Genomic DNA, 16,573 nt, shown 5'->3' with positions numbered 1-16,573 from the left:
CAGCCTCCTGAGTATCTGGGGCCACAGGTGCACGACACCACACCTGGCTAATTTTTGAATGTTTTAAAAAAGACAAGAGTCTTGCTATGTTACACAGGCGGCAGGCCCATCTTCTTAACTGAGAGACCAGTTTATGCTTTTACTCTAGGGCCATGGTATATGAAGTCCAGAAATTTAGTGTGTAAAGTGTCTTTTCAAGTCAATAAGATGAAATTGTCAGTAAATGTTACTAGGATCAAAGCATACTATTTGAAAAATATTACAGAAGAGTGCATTTCTGTTCTCATTTCTGTTCCTAATATGTCGACAATGTCAATAAGATTGTTACCATGTTGATGGGCAAACAGTCCTGACCCTTGTTCTTTCTGGGCCCATACTTCTGATCTTTCTTGATGATACTCTGTGAGTATGCAGTTAAATGTTGATGTTACCTGTGTCTGTCATATGTTGACTGCTACATCTTAAAGGGCTATATCCCTGCATCCCTTGCTTTGACTTCACTTTCACACTTGTCCACTATTGCCATTACCATACTGTAATTGCTGCTTGTTTTCTCATTTTTTCTGTATGCTTTTGGAGAGCTGAGATGTGTCCTACTGATCCAGCTTTTTGACTCTAAAATTGGTTTTGAGTACATGAATGAGTGAGCGAAATGAATCAGTAATGCTAGTAGAGGTTTTGCAACCTGTGTTTTCAAAGATCCTCATCACCAATTTTTATGTTAAGGTAATTTATGTAAAGTATGTAACTCAAGAGCTGTGTGTCATTGCTAATGATTTGGGGGAAGTTGTTCATAAAACTCTTTCACAAATCAAGATCTGCTATTTTTTTTTCTTTATGGTTCAATGTTAAATGTTCACAGGAGTCTTGAATTATTTATTGGTCTTTGATTTTTGCTTTAAATGTCATTTGGAAAAATATCTGATTGTTCAATTGGCTGGCTCTACAGAGCTGAGAGAGTCTTACGTCTTGTTTCTGTATCTAGTGCTAATCTACAGGATTACATTTTTAAATATTAGTATGTTTTTTAAAACTCAAGTCAGTCATAGTAAGAAATAAGGCATGCCAATAGTCAAAATAAAAGCATTGCAATTTTGTATCTGTTTTTATAGATAAGCCTTAAACTGTAACAAAAGTTGTCTTTTGTATTGAAATAATTTGTTTCTATTTTTTTCTTTCCTCTCTTGCCTCTTTATAAAGGAGTCAGTCACTGCCAACATAAAGTTAAGAAAGCTAGGCGCTTTCTCCCTTTGGTCTTCTGTTCCCATGATCCTCCTTCTACGGGTACTGCACTCTGCACTCATATTTGCACAGGCTCTCCTTTTAACCAGATCACTCCAGAGAAACTAACTCTAACTCGATGCTTATAGATTATCCTGAATAGATCATAGCTTTATTGAATATTAGTGTATGTGCTGTTTATTGTTCAGAAGCAATAAGGGGGTTGGGGTAGGGGCAGGGGTTTTTGTCTGTCTTTGGGTTACTCTCTTGAATAGATTTTTTGTTTGTCTGCTGGTTTTTAAATGCATGACAGGGCAAGAAGTTGCTTCTCAGTTTCATTTGTGTTGTTTCAGTGTTTTCCCACAGAGGTCAGCAGGATCACACTTTTTGCATCATGGATTTCCTAATATAGCATGCAACTGAATGAAGAATGGTCAGAGTGACCCCATAGTTATCTGCTCTTCATGCTTTAGGAACAGATATTTAGGGCTGCTGCATAGTAAAGGCAGCTATGCCATTTGGAGCATTTTCTAGGAAAGCAAAGATTATATTTGTAATAACTGAAACAGTAATTTCTCCAAACTATTCAGAACAAAATTTGTTCTGTGCATACTTAAATGGGAACCTCAGTTGTTAGCAGAACTTCAAGTACTGCACTCCCCGCAGTTTATAATAGTGGACCTGGCCTACATCTACTATGTGATATTTAAATCCCAGTGGCTCATTGGAATGGGCTTAGTGAGGGCTTATTTCCTTCATATAGCTAAACATACACATTAATGACTAGTTTGTTTGCATTTTTGTCTCAGGGGACACAAATTCCCTCTGAGGAAGGTAGAAACCATTTTTAAAACTTAATTGTAAGACTCAGTCAAATTTGCTTACTGTGGCAGAATCCAGTTTACACTCTGTAATACTGGTGTGTAACTTCATGTAATACACTGACAGCTTAAAACTTGGCATAATGCCCTCAAATTCAAGTAAACATACTACCACTACAGTCTGTCTTCATCTTTTGAATTAAACCCTGTGGGGGGTGGGGGGTGGGATTTTTTTTCTTACCTTTTGATTTACTTGTCATTTTAATAGTGTTTTCCCCTCTCTTCCCTCTTTTCCTTCCTATCTCTCCCTCCCTCTGTTCCCTACTTCCCTTTCTTTGCATGCCACCTGGATCTGCAGATGAAATTAGTGGGGACGGTAATATTTATTTTCACATATGTGTTACTGCTATGAGATAATTATTTATGGAAATATAATTTAGTATTCAGTGAAAGGCAAAATGTGCTTTTGATCCAACAGAACCAAGTACAAAATGGTATGCAAAAATGATATCTTAAAAATTGCTAGGGCTTTGGCACAGAAAGGATAGCTATCAATTTTTTAATCACATTTTAGCAATTTGAGTTGTATGTATTCCTAGTAAATTTTTTATATTTCATTATTAAAACTTTGAGAGTTCTTAAAAAATGTCAAAAGTAAAATGAGTAACATTTGAAAGCTATAATGAGAGAGATCCATACACTATTTTCCAAGTATAGTATTTATGTAATAATTATTAGTTTGGGAATGAGGTAGTAGAAGGAAAGAATGAAAAGTGATTTTAAAGACTCCCAGAAACTAACATAATTAGGGAAATATCAGCAATAAGGTAATTGTTTTTTCAATTAATAGCACTTAAGGTAGAAATTTAAAAATTTAAAATTACATTTAATGTCTTATGTTTCCCATCTACTTCATACACTGCTTCCATGAAACTTGATCCTCTTTTATACTAAAGGAGTAAGATTTTATAAAATAAAATTAAGAAGGAATTGCATTTTTTCCTCCTGATTAAATTAAAAATGCTTTTACTGAAGATTTCACCTATGTTCATTTTTGTTAATAGGATAGAGATAATTGATAACTTGAGTGTCATGAGCTAAACAGTTGTAGTAAAAGGTCTCCAAAGTGCATGTTCTTCACGGGATTTGAAGTCAGAGGTTTGAGCTTCATTTTTAGATTGATTCTGTGATAATATTGAGAGCTTTCTGCACATGAGCACTTTTCTGACTGGATATCTGATTCTCTCAGCAGTCAGTCAGAATATCACTGGCTATTGTCCTCACTGTTTTGCTGATGAGAAAGCTGTTGATCAAAGGAGTAACAGAGACTCTAAGGCTGCTAGAGGGAAGGTTAGGTCTTAGGCTCCAGCCTTGCCCTTTTTCCACAGCCCATCCAGTCAGCAGCTGATTACCTGAAGGATCATGAGCAAATTGCTTCATCTCTTGGGTCTTCATCTGGGAGAGATCTCAAGTGGTGGTTGTGAGGATTACTCTTTAAGCATCAAAATTTAGATAAATGTCTGCAAATATTTTCATGTATTTTCCCCACCCATTGATTTCTCTATATTATTAATTAGCCAGGGCAAGTGTACTTAACCCCATTTTACAGGTGAGTAAGCTGAGCTGAGCCTTAAGAGTAATCACTTGGTCTTGGTCAGTAAGGCCTGTGTATGCAGCAGTTTCTTGCCTATGAAATAGGGATGTTGATCATAGTACAACCTCAAAGAATTTTGCTGAGGATTAAATGACAATATATGTAATTATTTACAACAGCATCTAGTATATGGTAAGCCCTTAATAATGGAATTAGTAGTCATTGTTATTGTTAAATATAGAACGCAGACCTATCTTCATTTGTGCCCAGGTCTTTGAACCTGTTTCCTTTTTTCTTTATATTTTTCTTATCTTTTGAATTAAGTCTAAGGTGGTAATTATATATTAGCCTATTTATTTTTACTCCACAATTATTTTAGAGATTGGTATCTCTACTGAGGGTTTTATAAAATGAAACAGTCCTCAAAGGACTGCTGTCAAACCGAAAAGATTGACAGTATCAGCACACAAAAATCCTAGACCCTCAATTGCCAGACCCTTTCAGACCAAATCCCAGCATTCTGGGATTCCGTTTGAGCCCAGGAGTTCAAGACTAGCATGCGCAACATGGCAAAACCCCATCTTTACATACGTACAAAAAATTAGCAGGCATCGTGGTGTGTGCCTGCAGTCCCAGCTATTTGGGAGACTGATTTGGGAGGATCACTTAAGCCTAGGGGGTGAAGGCTGCAGTGAGTCAGGATTGCACCCCTGTACTCCACCCTAGGTGACAGAGCAAGACCCTGTCTCAAAAAAAAAAAAAAAAAAAAAAAAAAAAAAAGGAATTTTTGGAAGTATACACCAGGTGTTACCACTATATATATAAAAGATTATAAACTTTTGCAGATCCATGTACCTGCAACATTGTTGATTTTACTCCATGAATTCTCTGTTTACATTGCATCAGAGTATACACAGCTGCACTCCAAATACAAGTAATTCCCAGACAGCTTTGATACATTCCCGAAGATTTTATGTAGAACTCAGCTCAAAAAAAAAAAAAAAAAATTACAGGTTTTCTCTTGTGATTGTATGAATTAATTGAAATGTATGCAGCTTGATATTTTCCACAATGTGTGCTAGCCTGATACATATCAGCCTGTTTATTTTTACTTCTTCACAATTAGTTTAGAGGTTGGTATCTCTGCTGAGGATTCTATAAAATGAGACAGTCCTTGAAAGACTGCTGTCAAACTGAAAAGATTGACTGAGAATATCAGCACATAAGAATCCTAGACCCTCAACTGCCAGGTCCTTTTCAGAGAGCCCTCAGAAGAAGCAAAACAAAAAGAGGAGCTACTGTTTCTTGATGGTCTGTTATGTGCAGGGCACATCTCAGCTTTCTGTTGTGTCTCCTGTAATCCTCGTAACAACCCTGCAAGGTGGATGTTATTTTACCCACGAGGGCACAGCTGAAGCATTGCCAGGTGAAGTGACTTCCAAAGCTCAGTTTCCCCCAAATGTGCTTGTGGTTTTTGTTGCATGTATTGCAGCTCTGCTGTTCACTTCTGTGATGCCTCACACAGGTTAAATCCTTTGCCTGAGTTTCCTAGGGGTATAGACTTCCTTTACTGATTGCTGCAGTGCATTCATTCGTTTAGTTTAGAATGTTTCTTGAGGACCTTCTCTGTGCTCAGCACTGTTTTAGCTGCTGAGGACACAGTGATAAGCAAGATACATGAAAGTTTCACTCTGGTGGTTATTCCATTCTGGAGACGCGGGCATACGGTTCACAGGAAACAAAATTCTATCAGGTGGTTATAGGTAATGAGGAACATGATTAAGAACAATGGGATGGGGCAAATTAGTTTGAGGAGCGATCTCTGAATAGGTGGCTAAAACCAGAATTGGCTCTGGGCCAACAGAAGTTTTGGTGCATGGTAAAGCTCTCAGTGGGAGGTCACTGTCACTGCTGTTAGCAGCAACTTTATGCCCTTCTTCATTAAGGCGATAGATGCCTGTCACCTGATAGACATGGCCTTCAGAACAGGCTTTTAATGAAGCCCTGCAGCCATATGAAGCTGTGGTACCTATGGTGACAAGTGCAGACCATCTACTTAGTAACACCATGAGCTACATACAGGGTTGTCGAGACTCTTCGGCAGCTTGGAGAACAGGGCAATTGGGGCAGGGAAGCAGAGGTTCAGAGTTTGAGTAGTACTCTCTCCCAAAATCCTGCTGCAGCAGCGTCAACCCATGTGTCCTACTTCTAAAGGCGCATGCTTTATATGAAAGGAGGCAGTGAGGGTGCTAGGGCTGTTGTGTGGAAAAGCAGCTTTAGTTGCATTCATTTTCTGAACAGAGCATCACAAAGTTGAGCATGTTAAGTTATGGAATCCAAAGAAATGATTGCAGATGGCCATTTGTGTGGCTTCTGTTGCCTTAGCTATTAGAGTAGATTCCTCCCCTGCTCAGTTTTTTTTGTTGTAAGTGTGTTAGCAGCTCCCTTCCATCCCCAAATTTTCTTTCATAGGTTCTTTTGATAAGCCATCTTAAACAGAAGCAGAGCTATAGGCCTACAGATGCCAATTGAACTGTTCTTAGTACAGGTAGTGCTCGACTTACGACCACAGTCGGGACCGCGAAACGGTGGTAACACTATTTGGTCGTAAGTTGAGTAGGCTATATGCACAGTTGAAATGGTGCACGCGGAGATGGTAGTGCTGCCGGAAGCTGATCTGCACTGTCGTACGCCCTGCTGGGCAACGTTTGTGCTGCCAGACACAGAGCAGTCGTGGCTAGCGATTGTGGTCATAAAGTCGAATGGTCGTAAGTTGCATGGGTCGTAAGTCGATCAATACCTGTATTCCCTGTAAACAGATTAAGAGGGAGAAGTACAGAAATAAAATAATGTACGATTTGGAGTCTATTAAAACTTTTTTAATGTTATGAGTATTACTGCTTACAAACATAGAAGAATAATATAGATTATCCACCTGTCATATAGAACTTAGGAATAGTTTACGAATAATAACTGTCTTAAAGAGAATTGATTTTTGTTATGTTCGGCTTGCAAAACCTTTTTTATTTTTACTGTAATCACTTTCAATGATGATTACATAATAAGAAGCGAATTCTTCCATTTGTAGATTTGATCTCAGTCATTACCATAGTAGTATGTGGAAAGATAGATATCCCAGTGACTGTAAACCACATATATTCTCTGTTTTCTTTGAATTCTATACCTTTAATATCTGAATGCAATAATAAGGCAGCATAGAAGCAAGAACTCATAGCCTTTCGTTTCTCTGGTGTTAAACAGGGATGCCAGGTCAAAATATCAAAATAGAGCTCCTTGGAAAAGATGCATCACAAAGTACTGTCCCTGATTTATGACTCATGAGAATGGCCTAGCAGTTAAAACCCTTATACATGGAGCAACTAAAGATTTTTCTTTTTCCAGAAAGAGAAAAAAGACAAGGCTGAAGTGATTTTTCAGTATAGTTGTTACCTACACGAGTGACTGTTTTCTTCAGATGGGTATTTTTAAATTTCCCATTAATATACTGGTGGACTTTTAAGTTGCTATATTGCCCAAAAGGAGTCAGTAGAAACATTGGAACTTCTTGACATGATACAGAAATTATCATTTTAATATGCTGCTTATTTTTTATTTAATATGCTTTTTTTTTTTTTAAAGATCTTTTACCCTTTTGACGTTAATGCCTACTCTTGAAGTATCTGAGTTTAAAAGTTAGGAAATAAATTCCTGGGTTACATTTCTCAACCCTGAGCAAATGGAATGAATTAACACAGTTAATCTAAAAAGTGGGGCTGCCATTATTTTCTAAAGGTTCCATGCAGATTATGGTCTCAAGACTAATTGTTAATAAAATCAGATACTGTGTTTTGGAGATACCAGTCTTATTTGGAGAAATGCCAGTAGACAATTATAGTTTTAAACATGTATTTGGTGTAGTTGAGGAAGAGTTTTGCAGTTGGTACAGATTGGTTAATTTGAAGCATATGCATAGTTGTTTCATGTCTTTCTGTTTTTTTACAAGGGCTTTCTCTGTTAGCCCTGTTTGCTCTCTGATAAACAAGTCTGTGTATTATAACATATTGGACAATGATGTCACTTTTATTTCCATAAATGACTCATGTATGAGCAAAATTTGAGTAATAGTGTTTTAAGAATATTTCAGCATAGTAGAGGATTTAAGCAGACTGTTTTGCCTATTTTAATTATATGAAATACCAGGAGGTCAGATATTTAACCTCTTTCAACAGTTGTGTTTCTTTTCCTGCAGAAACAGATGATTATGCTGAGATTATAGATGAAGAAGATACTTACACCATGCCCTCAAGTAAGTACATTTCTTATTTTGTTCTTGCTCAGACTTCACAGATCCCTCCTTGCATTTAAAAGTTTTTGATTCTTACTGTCTTTTTAGAGCCATTTTTTATAGTTCCTTAGGTATTGAACAGAAATACTCTTTCAACCTTTACCATTCTGTATTACATGTGCCCACTCTAAGGTCAGAAGCCTAAAACTCAAATGTCTGTAATAATGTTAAGTTACAGGATTTCTGTAATCTTGTTTTCTGACTGTATCATAATGGAACCTTTATTGATTAGGGTATTTTCTATCTGTAGAAAATTAGTATTATTAGTTAAGTATATATGTATGTGAATGTGTGTGTATACATATACATTATATATATATATATATATACACACACACAGATATATATATATAATACATATACATACACACATATATACCCACACATTCACACAACATACATTCAAAGATTTGCATTTTCCCCCTTGAAATGGTTTATTCTTTGTTGCCATTGACTAACCAATACAAATAGCTTCTAACCATTGTCAATCTGTACACCTCAGGGGTAGGAGGTATGGGGAGAGAAACAGAACTCTTCACCTTCATTCAGCCTGGAAATGTCAAGATTCTACATCTCTCTGTGGTGGGCAGCTTGTTGATTAAGGAAAGTTTTAGGTCTCATGTTGGAGTATGTAGTCTCCAGATTTTGAATTAGACGAACTCTTGAAATTTTATTTGCATAAAAAATTATTTTAAATTTCATTTTCTTATTTTAATTTTTAAAATTTTCCAAACAGTATGGACTTGAGTATTAAAAAAAAAATTAAACCTGCCTTTTAAAGAGTCCTCAGAAGTCTTAGTAGTTAATTCAAAATCTGAATGTCCTGATTTCAGTACAGCTATATATATTTGTAAAATAAATATTACAGGTGCCTTATTCTATTGTATAAATATTCTTATTTGGATTTTCTGTATACATTGAAGAAGCATTACCAAAATGCAGAGAAATTACCCAGTGTTGCTTTTCAGATGTGTGCTTTGCCCGGCGGACCCCTTTCAAGAGCTTCTTGAATAGAGAATGATTGGAAAGAGGACAGAGCTGAAACTTGTGTATACATTTTGATTGCCAGTATCAATTTGGAAAAAATGTTTAAACTTAGGTTTAACTTTTTGGCCAGGGATGGTGGCTCACATCTGTAATCTCAGCACTGGGAGAGAGAGGCGGGAGAACTGTTCAAGTCTAAGAGTACATCACCAGCCTAGGTAACCATAACAAGATCCCATCTCTACAAAAAAAAAACACAAAATAAATTAGTCAGGCATGGTAGCACACGCCTGTTGTCTCAGCTACTCAGGAGGCTGAAGTGCAAGGATTGCTTAAGCCTCTGAGGTCGAGGCTGCAGTGAGCCCTGATTGCACCACTGTACTTTGGCATGAGCAACTGAGTGAGACCCTGTCTCAGGGAGGAAAAACAAACAAACTTCCTTACTTGTTTGATTAGCTGTATAGTCACTTGTACATTTCTGCAGATGATCCCATTTTTATTTATATATTTATTTATAGTTGAGTGGTAAATGTTCAACATGGCTTTCATTCATATCCCACAAAAAATAAGTAATAGGAAATGATGAGATAGGAACTTAAAAGCATTGTTTAACTAACACTGAGTAAACTTGAGGATATTTAGTTTTTACTTATATTTAGTTCTTTTTTTAAATTCATGTTTGTACTTAAAATATTTTAAATATTAAGTATTATTGAAATATTCTCTTCAAGTTTGTGTTGTTAACCTAATTGCTGTTAGTTATTTCTAAGCAAGGTCTTCAATTTTTTTTCTCTCTTAATTGCAATACAGAAAGCTATGGAATAGATGAAGGTAACAGGATTCCTTTAAATTAACTGCATTTGCTTGCAATTGCCACCTCTGGAGTGATAGTGGGATGTTTCGGTTTTTGGTTAACTTTTATTTTTAAACTATTTGTCATTGGTTTACTCATACTGTTAAATCAGTGGAACTACTGGCTAAAGTGATTTTAAAGAGGAAAATAACTACCTAAATTTGGGGTTGAATGTTCTGTACTTATAATTTGATAAACCAGGGGGAACATGTAAAAATATCTGGCTCTTGGGGCCGGGCGCGGTGGCTCAAGCCTGTAATCCCAGCACTTCGGGAGGCCGAGGCGGGTGGATCACGAGGTCAAGAGATCAAGACCATCCTGGTCAACATGGTGAAACCCTGTCTCTACTGAAAATACAAAAAAATTAGCTGGACATAGTGGCACGTGCCTGTAATCCCAGCTACTCAGGAGGTCGAGGCAGGAGAATTGCCTGAACCCAGGAGGCGGAGGTTGCGGTGAGCCGAGATCGCGCCATCACACTCCAGCCTGGGTGACAAGAGCTAAACTCCGTCTCAAAAAAAAAAAAATATCTGGCTCTTGGTGTATTTCATTGGTGATTATACTAGTGGAATATATATGTGATAACCTATGGAGATGAGTGAAATAAATCAAAATACCAAGTAGCTAAATGAGTTGTAATTGAAACAATTACATTCCTATTGGACGTTTTCTTTCCATGTGCCTCAAAAACCTAAATAATCAATTTTTATATAAATTATAATAACTATATATTGAGACACATGGTCTCAAAAGTAAAAAATATTTATGATTTATAATGTTGATATGTCCAACCTTGATTCTGAGTCATCTAATTTTGAAATTAGTTCTTAGAAACTACCTCTTTAAACTCTTTTAGCTCCATGAGTAATATAGAGATAGGATTATCATGAAGTGGAAAACTCTTAAACTTTCAAAATATAAAGTTTTCTTATGACATAATTTTACGTTACTTCCATATTTACAAACTGTAGTTATTTGTAAAATGCTTTAAATAACTGTGCTTTTATAGCCTTCATATATTAATACCTAAACTAATAGCTCTTAATAATTAAGCATATAATTTAATAGTTGGAGCAATTATTTAGAAAACTATCAAATAGATATAAAATAAACCAGAAATTTTAAAACTCCTAGGAGCAACATGAAAAATATCTACCTTTAGTAGAACTCACTGTTTTGATAGTTCTTCTAATACCCTAACTAATTACATGAATTCCTGTTAAAATACTGTTTAAGAGAATTCCACTCTGTTTAAAGCATTTTCATAGATTGATGTGCCACAGATGAAACTTTTATTTATGGATGATCAAGAAATATGTCGTGTTATTTCTATATTTCGAACATTGTACTTAAGTATTTAATGATGTGTGAATTATGTTTTGCAGCCAGAGATTATGAGATTCAAAGAGAAAGAATAGAACTTGGACGATGTATTGGAGAAGGCCAATTTGGAGATGTACATCAAGGCGTTTATATCAGTCCAGTAAGTCTTTTAAGACTACCAAACAACTAGACTAATTTTGGCTAATTAAGTTTAAATTGCTTTTTTCGTCTTCATGAGTTTTTAGTTCTTCTAGGTACTAATATTTACAGAAGATACAATATCTTATAAATGTCAGCTTATGCTTGGCATATTCAGAAACCAAAATTATTATGTATTATAATTACAAAAGATATAATGTCTTCATAAATATCTTTTACTTGGCATATTCAGAAACCAAAAAATGGCAACATTAGCTCCTACAAGACTGGGCCTGTGTTTTATCCATTTTGATCTCTTTTAGCCTTTGTCATCAGTAATAGTTTCCATAAACGACTGTTCTTTGGATAGAATTAACAAATCAGATGAGAGTCAGAAATAGCCAGTATGCTTATTTACCTGCATTTTTGAGAAAGAAATGTTAATTTGCCCCAATTTACCTTCCAGAAGAGATCAATAAATTTTAAAAATGGTTGCCTCAATAATAGCTTGATAAAAGTATCATTTGCTTACTACGAAGTTCACTCTTAAAGTGTACAGTTCAGTGCATTTCAGTATATTCACAGAGTTGTGTAGCTATCACTGCAGTGAATTTGGAACATTTTCTTCACCTCAAAAATAAACTTTATACCCATTAGCAGTTACTTCCCATTCCACCCTTCCCCAGCCTCTGGCAACCACTCATTCACTTTCTATCTCTACAGATTTGTATATTCTGGACATTTTATATAAATGAATCTCATAATATATGTTTTTTTTAACTATTGGCTTCTTTCACTTAGCATAATGTTTTTAAGGTTCATCTATGTTGCAGAATGTATCAGCACGTCATTCCTTTTTATTGCCAAATAATGCTTTTGTATAGTTATATACCACCTTTTGTTTATCCATTCATCAGTTGATGAATATTTGGATTGTTGCCACTTTTTGACTATTAAAATGTTTTTGTGAACATTCATACACAAATTTTTCTGTGGATATGTTTTTATATGTACATATATGTGTGTGTGTGTGTGTGTGTGTGTGTATATATATGTATATATTTATTGTGTAAAACAATAGTTACCATAAGATGAAGCAATTCCACTAGCAGGTATATACAAAAGAGATACATTTATGTGTGTGTGTGTGTGTGTGTGTGTGTGTGTATATTTATTGTGTAAAACAATAGTTACCATAAGATGAAGCAATTCCACTAGCAGGTATATACAAAAGAGATACATTTATGTGTGTGTGTGTGTGTGTGTGTGTGTGTGTGTGTGTAAATTGTTAGAGAGAGTGGGTGTGACAGAGAGTGTGTGGATGTGGGTGTGGGTGTGTGTCAGTGTTTTGGGAGGGTAAAAATGGCTATAAGGTCTTGCTTTTGTCAGTCAGGCTGGAGTGCAGTGACGCGATCATGGCTCACTGCGGCCTCGACTTTCTGGACTCAAGTCATCCTCCCACATAACTAGGACTACAGACAAGTGCCACCACACATGACTAAAACTTCTAGACTCAGATGTTCCTCCTGCCTTGGCCTCCCAAAGTACTGGGATTGCAGGCATGAGCCACTGAACCAGCCAACTTTTTCTGTTTCGTTTTTTTTTTCTCTTTTTGAGGACAGGGTCTTACCAAGGGAGTACAGTGGTACAATCGTGGCTCTCTGCAGCCTCAACCTCCCAGGCTGAAGTGGTCCTCCCACCTCAGCCTACCAGGTAGCTGGAACTACAAGTGTGTGCCACCATGCCCAGCTAGTTATTTTTTTTTAGAGACAGGGTTCCATGATGTTGCCTTGGCTGGAATGCTTAACTTTTTGATGAACTGCCAAAATGATTTACAACACAGCTGTACCATTTTACATTACTAGCAGCAGTGTATAAGAATGCAAATCTCCACATCTTAAGCAGCATCTGTTATTGCATGTCTTTTTAAATTAGATTGGTGATTTTTTTTAATGAAATTTTAGACTAATAGTATGATCATGTGCCACGTGTAATGATGGGGATACTTTCTGAGAAATGCGTCATTAGACAATTTCCTGACTGTGCAAACATTACACGTATACTTACACAAACATAGATGGTCTAGGCTACTACACACCTAGGCTATTCAATATAAATAGCCTATTGTTCCTAGGCTACAAACCTGTACCACATGTTACTGTCCTGAATACTGTAGGCAGTTGTAGCACTTGGTATTCTTATATCTAAATACAGAAAAAGTACTATAAAAATGCAGTATAACATATAAAATAATGTTGCAGTCATATAGGGCATTTACCATATATGGAGCTTGCAGGACTAGGAGTTACTCTGGGTGAGTCGATGAGTAAATATGAAGGCCTAGATTATTACTATACACTACTATAGACTATAAACACTGTACACTTTGGCTACACTAAATTTATTTTAGAAACATTTTAAATACTAAATTAACCTTAGCTTACTGTAACTTTTTTACATCATGAATCTTGTAATTGTTTAAGCTTTTTGACTCTTGCAGTAATACTTAGTTTAAAACAAAAACACTTGTACAGCCATGTAAAGTATTTATATCCTTGTTCTATAAGCTTTAATTAATTTAAATTTTTTAACTTTTTAAACGTTTTTCTTAAAAACTAAGACAAAAACACATACATTAAGCTAGGCATACACAAGGTAGGGATCATCCACATCACTGTCTTTGACCTCTATACCTTATCCCACTGGAAGGTCCTCAGAGGCGGTAATACCTATGGAGATGTCATCTCCTAGAGCAGAAATGCCTCCTTCTGGATACCTGCAAAAGGCTCTGCCTGAGTCTATTTTACAGTTAACTGGTTTTTGTTTTGTTTTGTTTTGTAAGTAGAAGGGGCTGGTGCAGTGACTCATGCCTGTAATCGTAGCACTTTGGAGACTGAGGCAGGAGGATTGCTTGAACTCAGGAGTTCAAGACCAGCCTGGGCAACATAGTAAGACCCTGTCTCAAACAAAAATTTAAAAGTTAATCTGGCCTGGTGGTACACATCTGTAGTCTCAGCTGCTTGGGAGGCTGAGGGAGGATCACTTGATCCCAAGGGGTCAAGGCTATAGTTAGTTTTGTTCACACCACTGCACTCCAGCCTGGACAACAGAGTAAGACTCTATCTCAGTAAATAGGAGTATACGCTAAGATAACAATTAAAAGTGTAGTTTATCAGAAAAAAATACAATATTATGTACTCTGTGTAATTGTGTGTGCTATACTTTTATACGACTGACGGCAGTACAGTCTCGACTCGCCGCAACCTCCGCCTCCCGAGTTCAAGCAGTTCTCCTGCCTCAGCCTCCCAAGTAGCTGGGATTACAGGCGCATGCCACCACACCTGGCTAGTTTTGCATTTTTATTAGAGATGGGATTTTGCCATTTTGACCAGGCTGGTCTCGAACTCCTGACCTCAAGTGACCCACCCACCTTGGCCTCCCAAAGTGCTGGGATTACAGATGTGAGCCACTGTGCTAGGCCTGTTAAATATCTTTCTTGTGTATATTTTATATGTTTGTTTTGTTGTTAATGTGGGAGTCTAATTTTATAGTGCAATATATTCCTTTCTCTTAAGTTTCTAGCATAAATCCTTTTTCTAGAACATGTTCTTTAGTATTCTGTAAAATCAAATGATATTTTATCAGGAATTCTTCATAATTGGTCAAAATGTAACCTGGCATGAATTTCATGGGCAAGGACCTACCATTTTTATTTAAGATTCAGTTAATTCTTTCAGCAGTTTTGTATCCATTGTCTGCTCTCTGACAGCTACTGTTTCTAGGTGCTGGGGATAAAACTTACTTCTCCCAGAGGCACAAGTTGACAGACAAAAAAAGACATAGAGTGAATCTTAAGAGGGTCTGAGAAGCCGGGCGCGGTGGCTCAAGCCTGTAATCCCAGCAATTTGGGAGGCCGAGGCGGGTGGATCACGAGGTGGAGAGATTGAGACCATCCTGGTCAACATGGTGAAACCCCGTCTCTACTAAAAATACAAAAAATTAGCTGGGCATGGTGGCGCGTGCCTGTAATCCCAGCTACTCAGGAGGCTGAGGCAGGAGAATTGCCTGAGCCCAGGAGGCGGAGGTTGCGGTGAGCCGAGATCGCGCCATTGCACTCCAGCCTGGGTAACAAGAGCGAAACTCCGTCTCAAAAAAAAAAAAAAAAAAAAAAAAGAGGGTCTGAGAAAAATTCAATGCATGGACAAGGGGATGCTGTTCTACATGGGATGGTCCGAAAGAACTTCTGACAAGATAACATGTTAGCAGAGCTTTCAATTAAGGCAAGGAGCAGAACCTGAGCATTCTCATGGGGAAGCCTGTTCGAGGCAGAGGAACAGCCAGTGCAAAGGTCGTGAGGCAGGGCAGGACAGGACACCATCCCAAAGCCAGTGTGGCTGCAGAGTTAGAGGGGTAGGAAACAATGGGAAGGATAGGAGGGCCACCAGGGGCCCATGTGTGGGGCTGTATGAGTCTTGAAGAATTTTGACCTTCATTCTAAGAGTCAGTAAACATGCAGTTTATCTAGCGGCTTATTGGCACTCATTTTTTTTTTTTATGAGGCAAGGTTACCAGGCTTGTTTTTCTTTTCTTCAAGCATCTGCTGATCACTTGCACATTCTCTCTTCATTATTATTCATTATTATTGTTCTCAGCCATAAACATCTATTATTAAATCTAATTTTCTCTTAATTTATCCTAGAATAGCTTTCTTCTAGATTTATTTGTTAAAACATTTTAAACGTCTACTAGCTGTTATTAATTCAGAGCCTAATCGTGCATCTCTTGTCTTGGCATAGTGGCCACAGGGTGGTGTTTTCATTGAACAGTGAAAAACTTCTCTCTTCCCCTAAATATTGCCTGTATTTTACAGAAAACTTTTAAAATCTGTTTTGAGTAATTACCAATTAGTAACTTTTTAGTTTTTAGGAAAAACCCTTTGCACATTTTCTGGTTTTGCTTGACCCATTCTCCAGCAGTGTGATTTCTGTAACTGGCCCCTCTAACAGTTCAGCATTTCCCAGACCTCTGATGTCCACTTGAGAGGCCACTAGCCACATGTCCTATTCTCCAAACTGATGGCTGAGCCTCATGATTGCTCACGTATGGCATTTTGTATATGTGCCAGCTCTGGAATCCTACGCTTAACATTCATTTGAAACCCTAAGTCTTTAAAGAGCAGTGATTTGCTTGCATTTCCTTAGACTGTCTTAATAAAGCACCATTTTATGGTCTTATGGAAGATTTTGTTGCTCTGATCTTCTATAAAATGGGCATTTTATTTCAGTTATGCAGTA

At 37.0% G+C, this 16,573-nt stretch overlaps 1 protein-coding gene across 28 annotated transcripts in view; it reads left to right on the top strand.

Annotated features, from left to right (window-relative positions):
• The window catches only part of PTK2 (protein tyrosine kinase 2), a 353,655-nt gene that overhangs the window by 235,718 nt on the left and 101,364 nt on the right, over positions 1–16,573 (top strand). For 10 of the 28 annotated variants that reach the window (XM_039464842.2, XM_074387195.1, XM_074387192.1 and 7 more), the window contains 5 exons: positions 1,201–1,284; positions 2,401–2,418; positions 7,886–7,942; positions 9,776–9,796; positions 11,204–11,301. In XM_039464842.2, the coding sequence (XP_039320776.1) occupies positions 1,201–1,284; positions 2,401–2,418; positions 7,886–7,942; positions 9,776–9,796; positions 11,204–11,301 (278 nt within the window). The remainder of the gene's footprint in view (positions 1–1,200; positions 1,285–2,400; positions 2,419–7,885; positions 7,943–9,775; positions 9,797–11,203; positions 11,302–16,573) is intronic. The other 18 variants (XM_074387211.1, XM_039464853.2, XM_074387210.1 and 15 more) reach the window with 5 other exon arrangements.

Source organism: Saimiri boliviensis, chromosome 15 (assembly GCF_048565385.1).
Source record: "Saimiri boliviensis isolate mSaiBol1 chromosome 15, mSaiBol1.pri, whole genome shotgun sequence".
Classification (NCBI taxonomy): domain Eukaryota; kingdom Metazoa; phylum Chordata; class Mammalia; order Primates; family Cebidae; genus Saimiri; species Saimiri boliviensis.
The sequence above is the reverse complement of the archived record's forward strand: the minus strand, read 5'-3'. Positions and strand labels throughout refer to the sequence as shown.